The sequence below is a fragment of the Nymphaea colorata genome, chromosome 10 (genome assembly GCF_008831285.2).
Source record: "Nymphaea colorata isolate Beijing-Zhang1983 chromosome 10, ASM883128v2, whole genome shotgun sequence".
Taxonomy (NCBI): Eukaryota; Viridiplantae; Streptophyta; class Magnoliopsida; order Nymphaeales; family Nymphaeaceae; genus Nymphaea; species Nymphaea colorata.
The window spans coordinates 15,134,477-15,152,429 of record NC_045147.1 but is presented as its reverse complement, the minus strand read 5'-3'; the positions used below and the strand labels follow the sequence as shown (position 1 = coordinate 15,152,429).

At 41.6% G+C, this 17,953-nt stretch overlaps 3 protein-coding genes across 3 annotated transcripts; all 3 read right to left on the bottom strand.

The window, feature by feature from the left end:
- Positions 1-5,904: 5,904 nt before the first annotated feature.
- LOC116262223 (cytochrome c oxidase subunit 6b-3-like) lies at positions 5,905-7,576 on the bottom strand. The gene is made up of 4 exons (XM_031641374.2): positions 7,422-7,576; positions 7,210-7,301; positions 6,613-6,694; positions 5,905-6,463 (listed from the first exon to the last, which is right to left on the bottom strand). The coding sequence occupies exons 1-4, from the start codon at positions 7,566-7,568 to the stop codon at positions 6,410-6,412; spliced, it is 375 nt and encodes a 124-aa protein (XP_031497234.1). The 5' UTR covers positions 7,569-7,576; the 3' UTR covers positions 5,905-6,409.
- A 207-nt stretch (positions 7,577-7,783) lies between these two features.
- On the bottom strand, positions 7,784-10,711 carry LOC116262221 (pentatricopeptide repeat-containing protein At3g12770-like). Its single transcript, XM_031641372.2, has 2 exons — positions 8,338-10,711; positions 7,784-7,922 (listed from the first exon to the last, which is right to left on the bottom strand). The coding sequence occupies exon 1, from the start codon at positions 10,584-10,586 to the stop codon at positions 8,379-8,381; it is 2,208 nt and encodes a 735-aa protein (XP_031497232.1). The 5' UTR covers positions 10,587-10,711; the 3' UTR covers positions 7,784-7,922; positions 8,338-8,378.
- A 4,755-nt stretch (positions 10,712-15,466) lies between these two features.
- Positions 15,467-16,943, bottom strand: LOC116262222 (thaumatin-like protein). The gene is made up of 2 exons (XM_031641373.2): positions 16,715-16,943; positions 15,467-16,454 (listed from the first exon to the last, which is right to left on the bottom strand). Exon 2 carries the CDS (start codon positions 16,405-16,407, stop codon positions 15,673-15,675), a length of 735 nt encoding a protein of 244 aa, XP_031497233.1. The 5' UTR covers positions 16,408-16,454; positions 16,715-16,943; the 3' UTR covers positions 15,467-15,672.
- Positions 16,944-17,953: the final 1,010 nt, after the last annotated feature.

Genomic DNA, 17,953 nt, shown 5'->3' with positions numbered 1-17,953 from the left:
CCAACTATCTGAACACAGGTTCGCAGATTTAAGGTCGAATCATCCTTTTCATTCGGCCTTAATTAAATCCACAACTTTTTACATGTAATGAAAATAATGAGTTTAATGCAATTACATAGCTATATTTCAATTCATAATGTGATGAGTATATTTTACGAATGAAAAAGAAAGGATGGGGTCGCTTCCTATAGCAGCATTCTTTAAGGTAAAAGGGGGACCGGGATCCAATTTCGTTTTTATGGATCCCACCACATGAAAAGAGTTAATGGAGAGCCCTCCCCATTTCCATTTTCTTTTGGTTTCCTCCATCTTTCTCTCCTTAATTTGTCTCTCCTACTTTGGTGGATGGACGGGGCCACTGCCCTCCTTTAGAATGCAAATATATTGTTTAGGTATACGACGCAAAAATAATGATCAAAACGTCGAGGATGTAAAGAAATTGAATATGATCCCTGATTTGATTTCATGTCCGTTTAGCCGGATCTGACAAAAAATATTTGGACTCAATTACCAATCATATTCAGATTCACATGCAGTTTCATAACGGATCCAAGTCCAAGACTGATTTGTAAATGAGATCCGATGGAGATCCAGTAGATATATATAAATGGCTGATTGAGTAGTACAATCTGAATTTGGTGTGGGAAAGTTCTGAATCCGACTTGCCTAATTCAGTAGACGCTGAATCCAACCGAAACCTGATCCCCCAAGGGTGTAGAGCAAGGATGTAAATGAACTGATTAATCCATCTGATCATTGATTTTGATTTCGAGTCTGTTTTGGCATACTAAAAGTAAATAAATTTCAATGATTTGTTTAGAATTTTTGAAATGTGTGTTAGCCATCTCACATGTTCAGATGAACTAATCCAACTATATTTAGAACTTTCTAAGCTCTATGCAGAATAAAAACTATTTGAAATCCGGGAAGAACTCGAAGAATAATTTAAATTAACTAAAGCTAGGTGTACCTTCTGCGGCAAAGTAAGAAATGCACTGTTCTACTGCTGCTTCCATGAGGACGAGGATTAGGCTTTCTCCATTAATGGCTACGAAAGTTACAGTCCTGCAACTAATTTTTACTTTAGCCTTTCTGTGGGGCTGACGCCTTCCGCCATTACCTCCCAAACTCTCCGTCTATAATTTGGTCATGACGGTCACAAGCTGCTACTCCCAAACAGTGTCGAAACTTGTGGACCCTTTCAGGAGTTTTTCCACAACCGAGGAGAATGCATAAGCTAATCAGTAATTTGCCACTTGCATGATTTGCTTTGCTCTTTAATGGATCTGTCCCAGCACTGTGGTGGCTTTATGTTGATTAGCGTTTCTTTTATTGGTCTGGAGTGAGCTCAGCAACTATAACAATGGCGTTCCACAAGCTCTCGAAGTAGGCATGAGGCGTTTTGATCTTTATTCTTGGGCTTCATTTATTGCTTACACCAATTAAGATTTCTTCCACAGTTCATATGGACAGGATTAGGATAAAGTAACATAATGCACTACAGGAATAAGGCAATATTTCCCCTAAAAAGATTATGGGTTCTCCCAACGAGTTCCTTAAAATATTGATTATCGGGTGCCAAGTTGACGTGGGAATAAAATAGTGCCTTTAAAACTATACATAATTAGTATGCTATAAATACGGAAACTTTTTAAAATTTTTGAATGGAAAAATTATATATCCTTTTGACTATTTTACTTGCTTAGATTTTGCCCATTTTTCAACTATTTGTTGAACCCCAGGACAACTTAAGGACATATTGCCCCACAAGGACTCTATCCACCTGTTGAATAGCATGGCTAAAATTTTGAGGGTGCCCTACAATTTAAGGGTATATGTGCATTCTTCTTCATTAAGCCAAAAAGTTAAGGATGCTTTCTTACAATAGGCCTTAAAATATGTCATTCGATATATGCTCAACTTTATAACTGGTAATCACCTGGTTCGGTAGGAGTCATAAAGTGCGAATTTTAACAGACGAAGGCAAGCATTTTCCTAAGCAGCGCCTCTTTATGAGAATTTTTTTATACTAAAAGAAGTTGATGTAGTATCAACAGCATATAACTCCGATCTCTACCACATCGATCCTTTTGCAGCTGCAAGAAGAAGATCAAGAATTAGCATGAAGAGGGGGAAGAGGAAACAAATCACAAAGAAAAGGAGGAGGAGAAAAATTGTTCCAAAATAATCAGCGGCCGACACTGAGATAAGTCCAAAAATCAGGAAGATTCGCACCTTTTTCAGCTGTCGAGTGGGAGGAAATCTTGAGATTGGTGTGGTGAAAGGTCGATTTCGTAGTTGTCCGGAAGCTTTTCTGATCACTTCAGTAAGGCAATCCATCGGGGCCGGTGAGATCTGCCAAAATCTTGTTGCTTGAATACTTTAATGCATGTCTCCGCTGTTCAGTGACCACTACCAGACCCCTCCTCGCTTTAAGAACGGTTAGATGGTCCAATTATTAGTTGATGGAGTTGTTAAGACCACTTATCTTAAAATACACTGATTTGAAAGCAGCAGTTACCAGATCGATCCTGTTCCAATTACAGAAAGACGGATGAAAAGATCTTGCCATTCACTAAGAAAAATCCATGTAACATTAACGAAGGTACAGGAAACAAATTTCAGATTGCTAGAACTGCAATTTGAAGAGCAAATTAAGGCCCACTCTTTGTACAAACTGAAGCTGTAAGTGTGCAATTCAACAACTGTGATAGAAAGGTACATGCAAGAGGGTTTTTTACCATTGGAGTCGCTAAGGAAGACCAGCTAAGCATGATGGCCAACATTTTATTTTTCTGTTTGGTGTTTTCACGTATTACCCTGTCTACCTTTGTACTATTTATCAATGTCCGATCGTCTGCCGCAATATTGAAATGGGACAGAGACCTGCGCTAAAGCTGGCTCTGAAGCCTGCAGCTTGTCACATGGAAAAATTCTTTTCACTTTTGCTTTTCAATGTGGCGATTCACGGCACGGCCGGGAGAATTCTTTTGTTGGCATTTTGGGTCCAAAACCAAGATCATGTGGCCGGCCATTGCGGTCACCCTGCAACATGGGATACTTGTCTCCTTTGCTAGCACTGGCTCCCCATGACCAGGCTACTGTGTAAGATGGAACACGTACGAAACCTGATCATCCTCACTCCTTGTTTTGGCCACTGCTTGAGAAATCTCAGACCGAAGAAAGACGATGCGAGTTATTGATCATGAGAGGAATTTGATGAATAGTTGTAAAGGCTTTGACCCACATTGAGTTCAGGCATTCATTCCAGTTTCTTAATAGTTTCTGTTTCAATTTAAAAAAACCAAGAACCAAGACGACTAACCACTTTAATAACATTTTTTATAGGTTCTCCAAAATCCCTTATATTCTTAGATACAATAATAAATTTTTAAGGTGTTACAATCCACCTCCTTAAGATACACTCATTTGTACGTATAGAACCCTAGAACTGAGTGTTAGAGCTCAAACCCTTAGTTCGATGGACTCTAACACGCCCTTTAATAGTTTTTGTTTAACCTGAAAATGACTAAAAACTAGGGCAACTAACTACTTTAGCAACCTTTTTTATAAATCTCTAAAAATCTTTCACAATCTTAGATACAAAACTAAATTTTTGAAGTATTACAATAACAATAATTAAGATATTGGCAAAAGGATAAATTCAAGATAAGGGAAATATATATATATGTAACAGTTATCTTAGTGAGAGGCAAAAACGGCTGTATACAATATGTTTTCACTGGCAATGCTAGTTTTGCCCACACAGACCCACGAAATTCGTTTACTATACATTGTTGGTGCTTTAAGCTATTTTAAAATGTAGTTGAAGGGTCTAAGATTCTTTTAAGGGGTCTAGAATTGATCCACTATGTGTTATTGCCGCTCAGCTAAGAGGGAATATGAACTCTGCCTTTAATTCGATTTCTAGGTGCTGGAAAATCTTCGCTTCAATAGGGCTTCCACGTAAGTTCAGTGAAGAGGATCCAAGCTTCCATTGACTCCACACAAGGAAATTTCGAACTATGTAACTATTGACACTGCAGCTTTTGCGTCATGTGACTAAGAAGACAAAACGCTAGTCTTCTAAAGGATACTGGTCAAGATGATTCTAACTCATAAATGATGACACTTTTGTAGTCCTAGGCTGCGCTACTAACGCTTGTATGTTAAAGTTTTAGAGAGTGCAACTGCAAAAAATCTAACCGACTCCTAGGCTTGGGCTCCTTGTTTCGTGAATCTCAACTTGCTCCAGTCCATACTAAAAGAACTAGCAACCAGGACACCCAAACTTTATAAGTCCCTCAAAATTCTTTATAATTTTAAATGTATAACTAATCTTATTGAGTGTTACAATTCACCACTCTTAAGGCACGCTAATGCACTTTGTATGTGTAGGACCCCATGTCTAAGCATTAAACAAGTTCAGATACTAGTGTAAAAATCCGACCCACTTCGACACCAAATTTGTGCTTCTGATTTGGTAGATCTCAACCCATTCCTTAGCAATTTCAATTATAACTTTGAAAAATATAGAAACGAGAACAATCAATCAATTAACAACCCTTTTTTACGAGTTTTTCAAGATTCTTCACAATCATACAGAAACAAGATTATAGGTGTTACAGCAAAACTGTCCTATAAATATAATAATGTCCCTATCCAAATGCCAATAACATCCAAATGCATGTAGTGATTGCTTTGTCAATGAGGTAGGTGGTGGTTCCCAAATTAGAAGGTGGAGGTGTCGTCACTTGAATTAGACGAGGGACTGGCTGTCAACTATTAAATACATCATCCAAATCTTGATGGATTGGCTATCATTTAGCGACAGTCACATGCTTAGTGTGACGAAAATGTCGCTATACAAAGTGCCCAAAAAGGCGCTATACAAAATCCTTTCACGGTTGAGAAGAACTACAATCATAGTTGGGCAAATCACATGATCATCACATCAACGATATAAACTATAAATCCAGAAAGAGAGTCGTTTGTCGAAATGTTCTAGCTATTGGGTTTTTAGTTTCGAAACCAATAGGTCCGTTGCTGATTTTGGTTATGGACTCCGAAGCTATTATGGCTATAGTTCTCGAATACCAACTCAAGGCATCCACTGTTTTCAAATTGAAGTCGAATGCGTTAGTTTCTTGAATTGAGATTGCCAGTCATGGCACCATTTTTTGCAAACTTTTGTTTTTTTGCTTCCTTTAGATGATATTACTTCGGACCCCAGAAAAGAAAGATGTCTTCTAATCTCTGACTGGTAAGGCCCACCAAGCACTATTGAGATCAATAGACAGTTCTTTTGAAACCTGTAAACTTCACACTCTCGCTAAACTATGGAGAACCAGAAAGAGGTCTTCTAATGATAATTTAAAATTATGCAAAGTCAAATATTTTATACATGTTATAAAATGGCAACATATTTGTCAACTAATATGATGAAAATTAGGGGACGAGAAATAAGAAAACATGAGTTGGTTTTTGTTTCATATGTTCGTAGTGGTGGATCCTCTCGAGCTCAGGGTGGGAGATAGTAGGGCAAACAGTTAGAAGTGTTAAGGCTTTTCCCCGATGGTTCTGTACAGGAAATTGTATAGGAGAATGGGGAATGTGTACTTTTAATCGTCAAAATGTAAAGTTCCTTGGATCAATTAGAGGCTTTCACTAAAAAAGGATTTGATTTCAAAGTAACACGGATAGAGTAATGTACAAGTGTTTATTGGTCATCATATTTAGTGCTGAGACAACAAGAGCAAGATTTATTAACAAGGATAAATCCTTCAGTCTGTGTAAATTGTGTTTGCACACCTTGTTATGCAACCTTACATCCCATCAAACACTGGAATTATAGAACACAGCCAAGGTGGCCATTGAGACGGCTGGCTGGCAAGATGAGCTTCGTGAGAATAATCCATTTCGATTTCACAGTTAACGAGGCATCATGAGAAATTTCACATGGTTGCTAGGGACTGGTTCGAATAACTGATCCTATCCCATTTAAAGGTTCTGCACAATCTCGACAAGAAAAATGATTGCACCTGAATGAAAAACTTACAACCTTTCTTTACTTAGAAAATGATAATTTCCCTTAATCTTCTGAAAAGCGAGTATAAGTAACTTCCGATGACACTTTCCTCAGCAGAGGCCACAATCTTCGGCACAAAGCTAATTCTTCTAAAGTTGACGAACTGCTTTCTGACTGACGGCTCTATAAGTCTACAACTCATGCATTGCTTCCCTTTCCTTTTTCTTTTGCTCTTCTTTACAGAAAGCAAAAAACTGGCAGACAGAAACCTTGAAAGCAAAATATAGTTCAGTGGTAGATCGGATTCAAAATAAAGAGTATAACAAAAGAAAGAAGCTCCCGGATTTCTTCCGCTGCTGCCCGCCTCAGTACAGCCATCACTCAGAGGGGTCCAGGAAATATACCCAATTCCCTCTGCTCGTTCCACTTCTGGATCTGCAAATCCCATCAATCTCTCATCTCATCAAGAATAAGTTTAGAAAAGAAAAAGAGGCCGTATTGATGGTAGCACTACAACGAAGACAGATAGTTTTTCCCATTAAAACAGTATCAAATTCACGAGTCCGCAAGTGCAGAAAGCTCACCCACTCGGACGGGCAGAGAGAACGGTAGTATCGAGCAAACTTTTCGCATTCGGGCGCGCCTTTCCCCTTGGCTTGTATGCACCTGCACCATCAATCAATAACTTCCACATCAACAAAGCAAATGAGCAATACTCCAGACACACAGCGCGTCAAACCTGGCAAGTGTCATGGCTTTTCATTGAACTGAACTGTCGCCTGAGTCGGCTTCTGTGTTGAAATTCTAATTTGAGAACGGTAGGGTCTCTAAATCAAGCCACGGAATTTTCTGAATAAGCATATAAGTTCCTAAAAAAATGTCGAGAATGTGTTTCTACATTGAAATGCTAATTCATATTTCCAGAACTTCATCTGCACATTCAACAATCTCATATTGAAAAACAGTCAATACTGCCAAAGAAAACCAGATTCGTCTTTTATTCTCTTTTATTGAAAAAAAAACCGAAAAGGAGAATCTAGTACTAAACCTTCCCTATGGATTTTGCTCAAAGGCAAGAAAGTGTAATCTTATAATTCATTAAAGATATAAAGGCTCTATTAGTCTAGCCTCTGTCCTCATCCATTTTTTATCCTCAAAATAGAGAACTTGATCTCACGTACTTGTGGTACTCAATGTAGCGGGTGTAGCAATGTCGTGTCTGGTTGGTCGTTGGGAAGCGTGGGTCTGCAGGCGCTGTGACCAGATCAACCTCCTGAATCAGTAGACATGCAGAGAAACAACAACAGTAACTCCATTAAAGAAATGTTCGGCCCTTTACACCACGACGTTAACAATTAGATGAGAGCTAGAGTAGTTAAAGGAGTAGGCATACCCGAATTGTAGGAGGGCCTGGTACGACTGGTGCTTCTTTGATGCTACCTGGTTCGTGGGATGGGCGAGGAGCTTGCTCCCCTCGAGCTACGCGATTCACGTCCCTGGCTCGCATCTGCTCATGGGGTTCCACCGGCGAGCTCTCCATCCCTTCTTCCTACGAGAAGCAGATAGAAATCCCCCACTGAATTCAGAGAACATCTCCATCACTTCTCGCTTCTTGAAGTTAAACACACCTCACACTCCCCTCTTCTCGATCTCTCTGTCTAGATAGGTGCTGAGGACAGGTGGACTAGGGATCGCTAACGTGGCATCATCATAAGGACGAGCAACTTCATGCAATTTCTAGAAACCATGGAAACCAAGACGAAAGTAACTTTATGAGTCGACCGGATGAATAAAGACAGCAGCATATAATTTGATCAACATCCTTCAAATCTGTTCTGGAAGTCTCCACAGGCAACTCCTCCGCCCGCAACTCAGCATGCAAGAAAGCAGCATCCTGAAAGTACCAATGTTCAAATGCACGTCTTGAAGGTGATGGTTCAACAAATTCAACTAAGAATATAAATATAACAGAACCACCAGGAATAAGAGAAGAAAGATCATAAATCTGGCGACTAACTAAATATAAACTGGTCCATTTTCACTTTAAAAATTACGTTCACAAGAAATTATAGAGTAGCGGAAAATACGGATGCTGAATTGTACAGTATCATAATTAAGAATGCTGAACTGTACATTATCAAATTCACGAATGCTGAATTGCATATTATCAAATTCACGAATTTGTACCCAGGTTCCATCTCTCAGTTGTTTTCCTTCACAAGGGAAAAAATTTGTTCTATTTCGTTGTTCTAGCAAATTTTATAAAGAGAAAGATATCACAAAAACATCGAAGTAGATACAGCGGCCACCTTGTGGGAACTGAACACCAACTTCAGTGTAAGAATCCCTTTTACCAATAATCTCCACAAGAACAAGATCCATCTTTGAAGTGGTGAAAACGATTAGCATCACGAACAATTATTTCTCTATCTTCGATTCTCGAGATGAGCTTCGTTGCAGAGTGGCAGTTAATACAAGCACGGAGGTTCTTTGTGATCCGGAGTGTTGTTCCAGGAGCTGTACTTATAAGACCAAAAGCAATTGCTATCATCTCACTGTGGTTACAGAGCATCTCCTCTTTTTCTTCATTGTCCAGGTCATGTAAAACAGAGTCCACATGAGGAACATATCCAGCTTCTTTCAATTTAGACTCTAACTTTTCAAGCATTGCAAATATTTCCTTGGACCTTGGATGTGAATCATCCCCCACCCGGAAAGCCTGAAGCTTACCATTGATCTCTATCAAACTATATCCGAGTGCCTTGACCAATCCTCTTTCCTTCATCAGTACCCTCACCTTGGCTACATCACCCCACCTACCAGCTGCAGCGTAGAGGTTTGACAGTTGCACATAGTGTCCTGCATTTGTTGGATCAACGGCAAAAACACGTTCTGCTGCATATTGCCCTAGTTCCACATGCCCGTAGATCTTGCAAGCACTCAGGAGAGCTCCCCACACAGTGACAGCAGGTTCCATTGGCATCTTCTTGATAAATTCATAAGCCTCATCCAAGTATCCTCCCCGACCGAGAAGGTCGACCACGCACGCATAATGCTGATGCCTAGGCTCAATTCCATAGCCTCTCTTCATGCTGTGGAAGTACCGCCATCCCTCATCAACAAGTCCAGAATGGTTGCAAGCTGAGAGAATGCCGACGAACGTTACATCATTCGGCTTCATTCCTGCCCGCTTCATCTCTTCGTAAAGAGCAAGGGCATCCTGACCATGGCCATGCAAACCGTACCCCATGATCATGGCCGTCCAAACCACTACATCCTTCACCGGCACCATGTCGAACACTCGGCGAGCTTCAGCTATGCTTCCGCACTTTGCGTACATATCAATCAGAGCCGTATTCACGAAGATATCGGCTCTATGTTCACTGCCTCTAACATAATCACCGATCCACCTACACAATTCCACGGAACCCACCTGAGCACAAGCTAGTATAGCAGCACGTACAGTTACTGAATCGGGTCTAACTTGTAAAGGAAGCAATTCCCGGAATAGCTCAACAGCTTCACTAGCGTAGCCATTCTTTGCATATCCAGAAATCATGGCGTTCCATAGAATTATTCCAGGGGACGTGACCCTATCAAACAAGCTCCTTGCAGTCTCTACTTCCCCACATTTGGCGTACATTGCAGTCAAGGATATCAAAATGTCTACTTCAGATTCGAACCCGCCTTTAATCACATAACCATGAATAGATTTTCCTTGTTGGAGGCCCTCCACATCGGTGTATGCCCTCAGAATGCTGACAAGGGCAATGCAATCAGGCTCCATTTTGGAACATTGCATTTTTCTGAAGATTTGCAGGGCCTCAACTGGGTGACCATTCTGCGCATAACCGGAAATAATCGAGGTCCACGACACGATGGTTCTATCCTGCAACTTATCAAACAAACTCCGAGCATGATCAACCCAACCACATTTTGAGTACATGGTTATAAGACCATTCTGCACGAAGACATCCGATTCGAACCCAAGCCTGAAAATCTGCGCATGAATTTCTCTGCCCTTTCTAGCATTCCCCAGGCCGCTGCAAGCTTTGAGAACATGAGGAAAAGTGAAACCATCAGGCAGGACACCTTCACTTTGCATTCTACAATACAATCCAAGTGCACCCTCCAACAGGTCGCTCCGAGAATGCCCTCTAATTATCGCATTCCAAAGGAAAACGTTCCGTTCAGACATTTCGTCGAACACATCGCAAGCGTGACGAATCTCACCAAACTCACAGCAAACGTGCACAAATTTGGTGGTGATGAAATTGCTCTGCTGCAACCCCAACTTCAGAATCCAGCTCTGAGCTTGAGTCAAATCCCTCAGGTTGGCGCAGTCGTCCAAGAGAGAAGTGCAAATGGTAAAATCAGTGGGTCCTCGTACAGGGTTCGGGTGATCGCCTTCATGGTTGTCAAGGAATAAAGGCAAGGATGAACATGCCCTGAAGCAAAATCTGAAAGTGGGTAGTCGAGAAAATAAGTTAGACAGGAAAAGAGAAATGAGACATGGCGGGTTCGCGACGAGAAGAGGACGAAGTAGCAGAGAAGCCATCCATGTTAGAAGTGGACGAGAGCCGTGAAGTCGTGTCTTGTGTGACTGTGTCCCCAAAACGACGGAGAGCCAACACAGGTCGGACCGAGCAGCGGTCTATCCATACTTCTTCTTGAGCTTATTTCACTTTAGCTTGAGCTCAATGAACGCGAGATTGTTTCATTTTGGCCTTGTGCTCAATTATTTACACAAAACAAACCAAGCTTGAACCACCTAAGGCCTAGTTCGTTTAAGTTCTCCGCTTCCTATCCCCAGCTATGGTGCAAATCAACTCGTATTTAATTAAATCATATTTGATTGCTAAAGATGCGGAGGATCTGATCCAGGACAGGCAAATTCCTAACTTGGATTCGAATAATCTCCAGCTCTAGCCACCCCAAGACTTGGACGATGGTCTGGTCCAACATGGCCCAACTTAAAGCATAATAAGAGCATATATGACCACGCTTCCCTGCTATCTTAATCCTAAGAATAAAAAAAAAAATTTATCCTCATCCAATCAAGAGGACTAGGTAAGTCATCGAAGGCCCTCAAACTTCATAAGGATCAAAACTGGAGATGTGACACTGCCCAATGTTATTGGCAAAGGGATGGTGCCCAAGAGGTCATTACATGATTACATCAACAAGGAATTGAAACAAAATGCACCTCTTATAAGGCCAATAAATTTTAAAGTTGGCGAGTTCTTCCTTTTACAATGTGAAATATATTATGAACTTTAAAAAAGTGAAAGAAAGGAAGAAAGTATGATATGAGGTTAGGGCGAGCATAAGTACCACTCCAAAATTGTTTAAATAGGTTATGGAAGAATGTTTGAACTACCTCTACATCCATTAGGTCACAATGAGCCATTTTGCATTAAGAACAGTGAGCGTTACATAAATGTGTTCTAAAATTATGGTAGATTCATGAAACACTTAGATGTTCTTAATGTCAAACAGTCTCATATATAGCCATGTTTAATGGATTCGTCGCTGTATTCAATGTAGTTTCTATGTTTTTGGCACGGGAGTTCTCTATAGCATCTAAAGTTCCCGTTTTTTGTCTTAGGGTTCGAAATCATTTTTAAAACGAAGTTGATAAATCTAACAATATGGATGAACTGGAAGTGGCCAAAATGATTAATAGAATCTTGAAAAATTGCTGTGTAGATTGAGTCGTATAAGAAGAGAAAACTACGACTGACAAATCTATTTTACAAATTTTAATGTGTATATTAGATTTCCATGAATTTTTGTTAAACCTACAGGTTTGGACATTCTGAGTTTATCGAAATGATTGGATTTCTCAGAATCAACTACTGCATTTAAAGAAGCCCAGCCGACACTCTAACTCATATTTGTAAATGCCATATTTTAAAAATCATATATACATATATGAAAGCTCAATCTTGACCATTTTTGTTCCAACCAATTTATATTCATGTATCTTTCTTTTCACTTAATGCTCATTAAATGAGTTTACTTCAATTCTCGATGTAACACCACAACCGTTCGAAGCAACTTGAACATAATTTTATATCAAATTGATTTTTTTTTTTTGCGTGTATAATTGCGGCCATACTATGAACTATTTTAGGAGTTTAATAGAGTCAGTTTTGGGACCATTTCGAGCCTGCCATACTATGAGCTAATTTATTACAGTTTATATTATATAGAAGTTTAATACTCGAACACAAAGTCAAGCATACGATAATGGTATGTTCTTCAGGAAGGGTAAACCGTAATGCCTCAGGTACATAGAAGGATTTATGTTTGTTTCCGGGAAGAGGGCGCATTATTCACTGTTTAGAAGGACTTGACAATAGTATTACAAAATTTTCAAAGGTTTGTTCGAGCCATGTCCCCATTGATTGTCTTAGTTTGCAGTTCTCTTAAACGCAAACCAAAAACCAACTTCAAGACCGATTGAAATCTGTTGTATGTGGCCATTTAAACGATGCTTGAAAGGCCTAGTAACCTTCAGATGTCTGCTAATATAGAATTACATCTGATCAGAGTTTATTGGCCGATCAACAGCCCATCCGTCGTTGGGGTCCAACCCAGTTCATTGAGATTTAAGATGATACAAAGGGTCGGTTACCTTCCTGCACTCAGTTTCACTCGCCTAAATTGCCCTCTTTCCTGTAAAACGCAGCTGAGACCACTTTTCCTAAACAGATGGCAGAAAAGGCTGCAGACTCAAAGCTGAAACGCCACGAAGCCGCTCAGCCTTTTGCTTCCACCCCCACTTACCCCAAGGTTTTTCAAGTGGTTGGCGTAAACTAATCCAGCACAGTGGAGAGAGTTTTTTTAAAGAAAAGGGTCACTGATTCAAAAAAAGGAAAAAGGGACAAATCCACAGTGAAGAGTAAATGTCATCATATGCATCGGAAAGTGAAGACAAGAAAAGGGAAAAAGCTAAAGTAGCAGGGAGAAAAGGTTTCAAGATTCACGTGAAGCAAAGAGAAAATACACAGTGTATGCAGCAGCAGAGCTGCTGTCTTGTCCTATCTTCCTCCACCGCACCTGGTAAGATCAGAATTGCATGAGACAGGCCCATATGGTAGGCACTTAGATATGGGGTACAACTTTCATTTCTTTCCTAAAATAATGCCCCAGTTGATTTTTGCCCACATGTTCATCAGAAAAATACTGCAGAAACATCTGTTTTATTTGGTGAGACTAGACTATGGGAACCTTGGAGACCTTGCATGTTAGCTAAAAGAATCATTCACATGTCAGAGGCACCGGTCAAGTATGTTTAAAAATCATAAAGGAAAAATTGTCATTATGTGTATATAAAGAAGCCTTTTACTCTTCTTCCCCCCATTTGCACAGTGTTTATCCGCGTCTCTTCATCGACAGTCTTCCACATGCATCTCAAGTCTATACAAATTTTATATGTTTCAATCATAGCAACGCATCTCCTTTTGGAGATCTCTCAGCAAGACAAGCAATCAAAAATTGTTTAGTGAGCAAGATCTCTGAAAATTTATGTACTTTACGGACAGAACTTGAAAAAAGAAAAACGGAAGATATAAAAACGTTCGGAAGCGGAAAAGTGAGAATCCCTTCTACGAATATGAACTCCAATAAAATCTTGTTTAAAATTGGTGATTTTTCTTAATGTCGTATTTTTTCCGTCATTTTGTCGAAACCAGGCCGTTCTCAACAAAGCTAAATCCTGTATGTTGAAATATGCCCAAGAAATTTTCGTTGTTCTCTCGAAACAGATGATCCATAGGCAGAGGAACAAGCACTGCTTGTTTGGTACAGCAGGTACACGCTTGGTTCACCCTGTTGCTGATTTCTTTTGCAGAGAATCACATGTTCTTCTTAGGAGTTAAAAGGGTTGGTGCAACTGCTTGGGATGGGGCTGATAGGTTCTCAGTCTCCATGAGAGGCCTATTCAATATAGTCTAAGGAGTTGGTGTAACGGCAGCGGGTAGGAAGTCTGTGTCGATTTTAAAGGTAGTTGTACCGGAAATAAGAGTTGGGTGAAAGCTTTCCACTTTCCGAAATCCCAGTATTCAACGTAGCCGGTATAACTTCTTTATGTTGCATAGGTTATTAAACCCCCAAGAGATGATCGCCCCAAATTCCACTCACAGCTCAACCCTGTCCACGGCATCCGTGACCCAATACAGAGAGGCATCCTTCCAATTCCCAAGGCAGAACCAAAGCCCGAAAAGTGTTTTTTTTTCACAGAGTTTCCAGTCAAATGAGCCTTTTTGGTATGAAAATCACAAATTTTATTGGCTAAGTGTAACAAAAAGCAAGCAAATAAAGGGGCCCAGCATTGATAAATGATGATTTTTCTGGCTTGTGCTACTTTCGTGGCAAAATGTAGTCCTGCCATCAACCTAACTTTAAAGCATCTTTTTAACGTTTGCTCAGTCCCAGTAAAGAAACAGTTTACTTCATCTCAGTGCAGAAAGCCCCATTAAATCTACTGCAACTACGGTCATGACCTTATAGAGGGTAGGTTCAAAATAACATTTACTGTTCTTCAGCTAGTATGAACTTACAGGAACGCCCACCTGGAAGTTAATAGTCGCTACGATTTTGACTGGCAAGTTCGAATCATTACGCCTAGTAAAGCGCATAATCAACAGCGCAATCTCTTGTCCTCTAACCTCACAGATTGAACGCCTAACTTGGACATCGTTCCATGGCCTGTGAACCCCTGTCGTGAGAAACAAGAAAAGAAGCCGCAGAAAGAAAGAACTAAAAGCATGGCCAAATATTTTTACTTCGAAATCTGCAAGATGCAGCGCACTGCTCAATACACCCACAAAACGAGAAAAAGTTTAAAAAAATGGTTGGTCTAAAACCTAGTCACTAATGGAGACTCCGAAGGTCCCGACGCTACGACGCCGTTCAGAAACCTTGCTCAAAGGACCTGGTTCCAAAATTTCCTCGAGAACGAAACCTTTGCTGAACCAAAACAGATCACCATGAGCTGGGTTTTACATTTGAGTAAACTGGCCAGTAGGGTGCGAGTTGTTTGAGAGGATACATTAGCTCACAGGTAAGTCTTAAAGATGCAGATGATAAAGCATGAGCTTTTAGGCCTTAGATAAACTTGGGGGCAGAGATGTTGCCAGGGATCACATGTATTTGGGAAAACTCGACGCAAGGCAGAGATACCCCGCAAGAAAACTCGTGGAAACAACAAAGAAGTTGAGCCTTTATGGTGCTTCTGTGGCTAGCTAGAAATTGAAAGAACAGATGGCTTCCACTTCTTAAAATCCATGAACTCCCCTGCATTTCCCACCTCCGAAACGGAGCCACAAAATCATCTAGCCAGGTCGACTAAGCCACCTGCGACCAGTGCCCTCAGCTCCATGAAAATAAAGTAAAACACAATCGAGATCAAGAGAGGAAAACGAAGACTGGTTAATGTAACTATTTCATGGAAAGATTTAAACTGAAAAAGATTGTACCCTTTGACATAAAAATGCCAATACATTCCCACCATCACCCAATATAGCACAACCAAGACAAGAAAAGGATCTGCAGAGAGAGACGACCTGTCCTCATTCTGCGTGCTATATGTATTTACTATATATTAACTAACCACACCTTTTATTTGATTCTCACGGTCACAGATGTGGGCAGAAGGTGACGATGTAGCTGGCACCGGCGCAAGTAGCAATGCTGGTGGGATCATCATAGGCGTAGGAGTATGCTCGTGGGCAGGCCTCCTTGAAGAGCCTCGAGTAAGAGGTGGGCTTGCAGGCCTGGGGCGTTCCATATCGGCCGGTGCAGCAGTACATGGGCGAGTTGAAGGCCGAGCACGCGCTCTTGCACGCCACCACCCTGTTGTCCCTCGACCTCACCTGTAGACCCGACGGGCACACCTGGTTCAGGTCCCGCACGCACCCCGCGTAGCTGCACTTCCCGCTCCCTCTCACCGGCGCTATCGCCACCGCCAGATTGTAGCCATCCACCAGGCTCACGTCGTAGAAGTCTTTCGCCCCCAAGGTGATCTCCGCCAGCGTCGCCGGCGGAGCCCCGCCGTTCCCGTTGCAGTACAGCCCTCCGCAGTCGCCGGTGGCGCACCGGCCGTTTCCCATCGCATCGAAGGCACAGTCCTGCCGGCCCCAGATGCGGCCGGACCAGCCCGCTGGCGCCCGAAGGGAGACCGCCTGCCTGGGCTGTAGCCGGAAACCTCCCCTGGCAAGGATGGCCTTCCCTGCGCTAGGCTGAATGCCTGGCCATACAACGTGGGGACATTTGTTGTACAGCGTGAACGTGGTCGCTTCCACTCCTCCCCACAAGCACAGAAGAAGGAACAAGCACAACGCTTGGAGAGACGAACAGGAGAAGATGCTCATTTCTTCCTCTCTATTTCAGCCTCCCCCGGACCAGCACAACACAACGCCTGATGAAAAGCAGCAAGAGTTTAAATAGGGAGAAGGGGTGAAACCAGTCGAAATAAATTAGTAAAAGCGAAGTGGAACAGAGGATGCTTGCACACACACATGTGTGTGTGTGTTGTGTGGTCGTAGTGCGTGATGATGGCACAGAGACATCTGCAGAATCGAGGTGTCTTTTAGTTTGAAAAGGAGCGTGCTCTGAAAAATGGAAGAATCACATGAATGGTAACTTGTCCACAGAGAGAGAGAGAGTGGAAGGCCTTGCCTTGGAAGAGAAAGTAAGTAAAAGTACTTTAAATGTGCACTGGCAGCATGTGCAATTGAAATCTGAAGGCGGGAGAGAAATCAGGGAGCTAAGTCCGTGGAAGGAGGCGAGCGAGCAGCAAGGTCGAGTGTAGGGTGGGGTCCTGCACTGTGGACGAATTGGTGCGGCCGTCTGTGAGGGGAGGGGTGTCAGTGAGCACTCACCGCGTGGGCAGAGGCAGAGGCAGAGGCAGAGACGACTGCGGTACAAGAAGGGGTAGATGGCTGCCTAAAAGAGAATCGTACGGCAGCGGGAAAAGTAGATGAACTGAATTGGGGATACCATACAGTTGTGATCTTCAATTATCCAACATGCCTGGCCTCTTTTCTCACAAGGGGCGGATGGTCTTTTTCTTTTTCCTGGAAAAGGGGGAGAGAGAGAGTTTCAAACCATTGCTTCGAAAAGAGAATATGAATTTACGAAGGATGGAATCTGGCAGTGAGCTTCAAAAATGATGAGAAAGGTGCCTTGGAGAGAAAATTTTGGACAGAACCCTTGCTTTTTTTGAACAATGGTCATTAAGAATGGTCCTAAACCTTCATTCAAATGTACATCCCATGAACCTTGAAAAAAGTCCTTCAAAAAGACCATCGTGTGGGTGGAATCCAAGTCCTCATGTCCACGGTGAAAAAGCCAAGCTTGATGAACCGGCCCTTTTTTTGGTATGACAAACAACAAGAAGGCCCGTCCCAGTATATTCCTGACGGAATGTGTAGCCATCGTATGATCGCCTTCCCTATTTCGTATACACAGCGCAAAAAATTCTTGGAGAGCATGTGCCGTAGAGGAAAGTCAAAATATGTGAAGGCTCCTTTCCTTTAGTTTAATGGGAACTGCGATCTTCATTTGATCTCTTATAAGTTTATGCTCTTCCATTTTATTCATCTTCTCAAAAGACTGTTTGCAATCCTCAATATATTGCTTAGAGGAAGACTGATCGGTTGATCAAAGGATGGATCACTAACACCTTGTTTGAAAGTACAATTGGCAAGGTCGTCGATTTGGAGACTTCATGTGAAATCTAGGTCTTATTGATTGTTTATTCCAGAAGCTCTCGTGAACGAGAGTTTCATCTTCTGCACCAATTAACCTCGCTCCAAAAGAATGAAGAGTCTGTTGAAGAATATATTCAATCAAACGTATATGTGATGATCTTTCTACAATAGGAAAACCAACAGATGATCGTGCTTGTGTCCACTG

Coding starts and splice junctions, on each gene's coding strand:
- LOC116262223 (XM_031641374.2), bottom strand. CDS start 7,568: ATGGAGAGCTCGCCGGTGGAACCCCATGAGCAGATGCGAGCCAGGGAC. Junction 6,695..7,209: donor CGCTACATTGAGTACCACAA/GTACGTGAGATC, acceptor TTGATGGTGCAG/GTGCATACAAGCCAAGGGGA. Junction 6,464..6,612: donor CTCTCTGCCCGTCCGAGTGG/GTGAGCTTTCTG, acceptor TGGGATTTGCAG/ATCCAGAAGTGGAACGAGCA.
- LOC116262221 (XM_031641372.2), bottom strand. CDS start 10,586: ATGGCTTCTCTGCTACTTCGTCCTCTTCTCGTCGCGAACCCGCCATGT.
- LOC116262222 (XM_031641373.2), bottom strand. CDS start 16,407: ATGAGCATCTTCTCCTGTTCGTCTCTCCAAGCGTTGTGCTTGTTCCTT.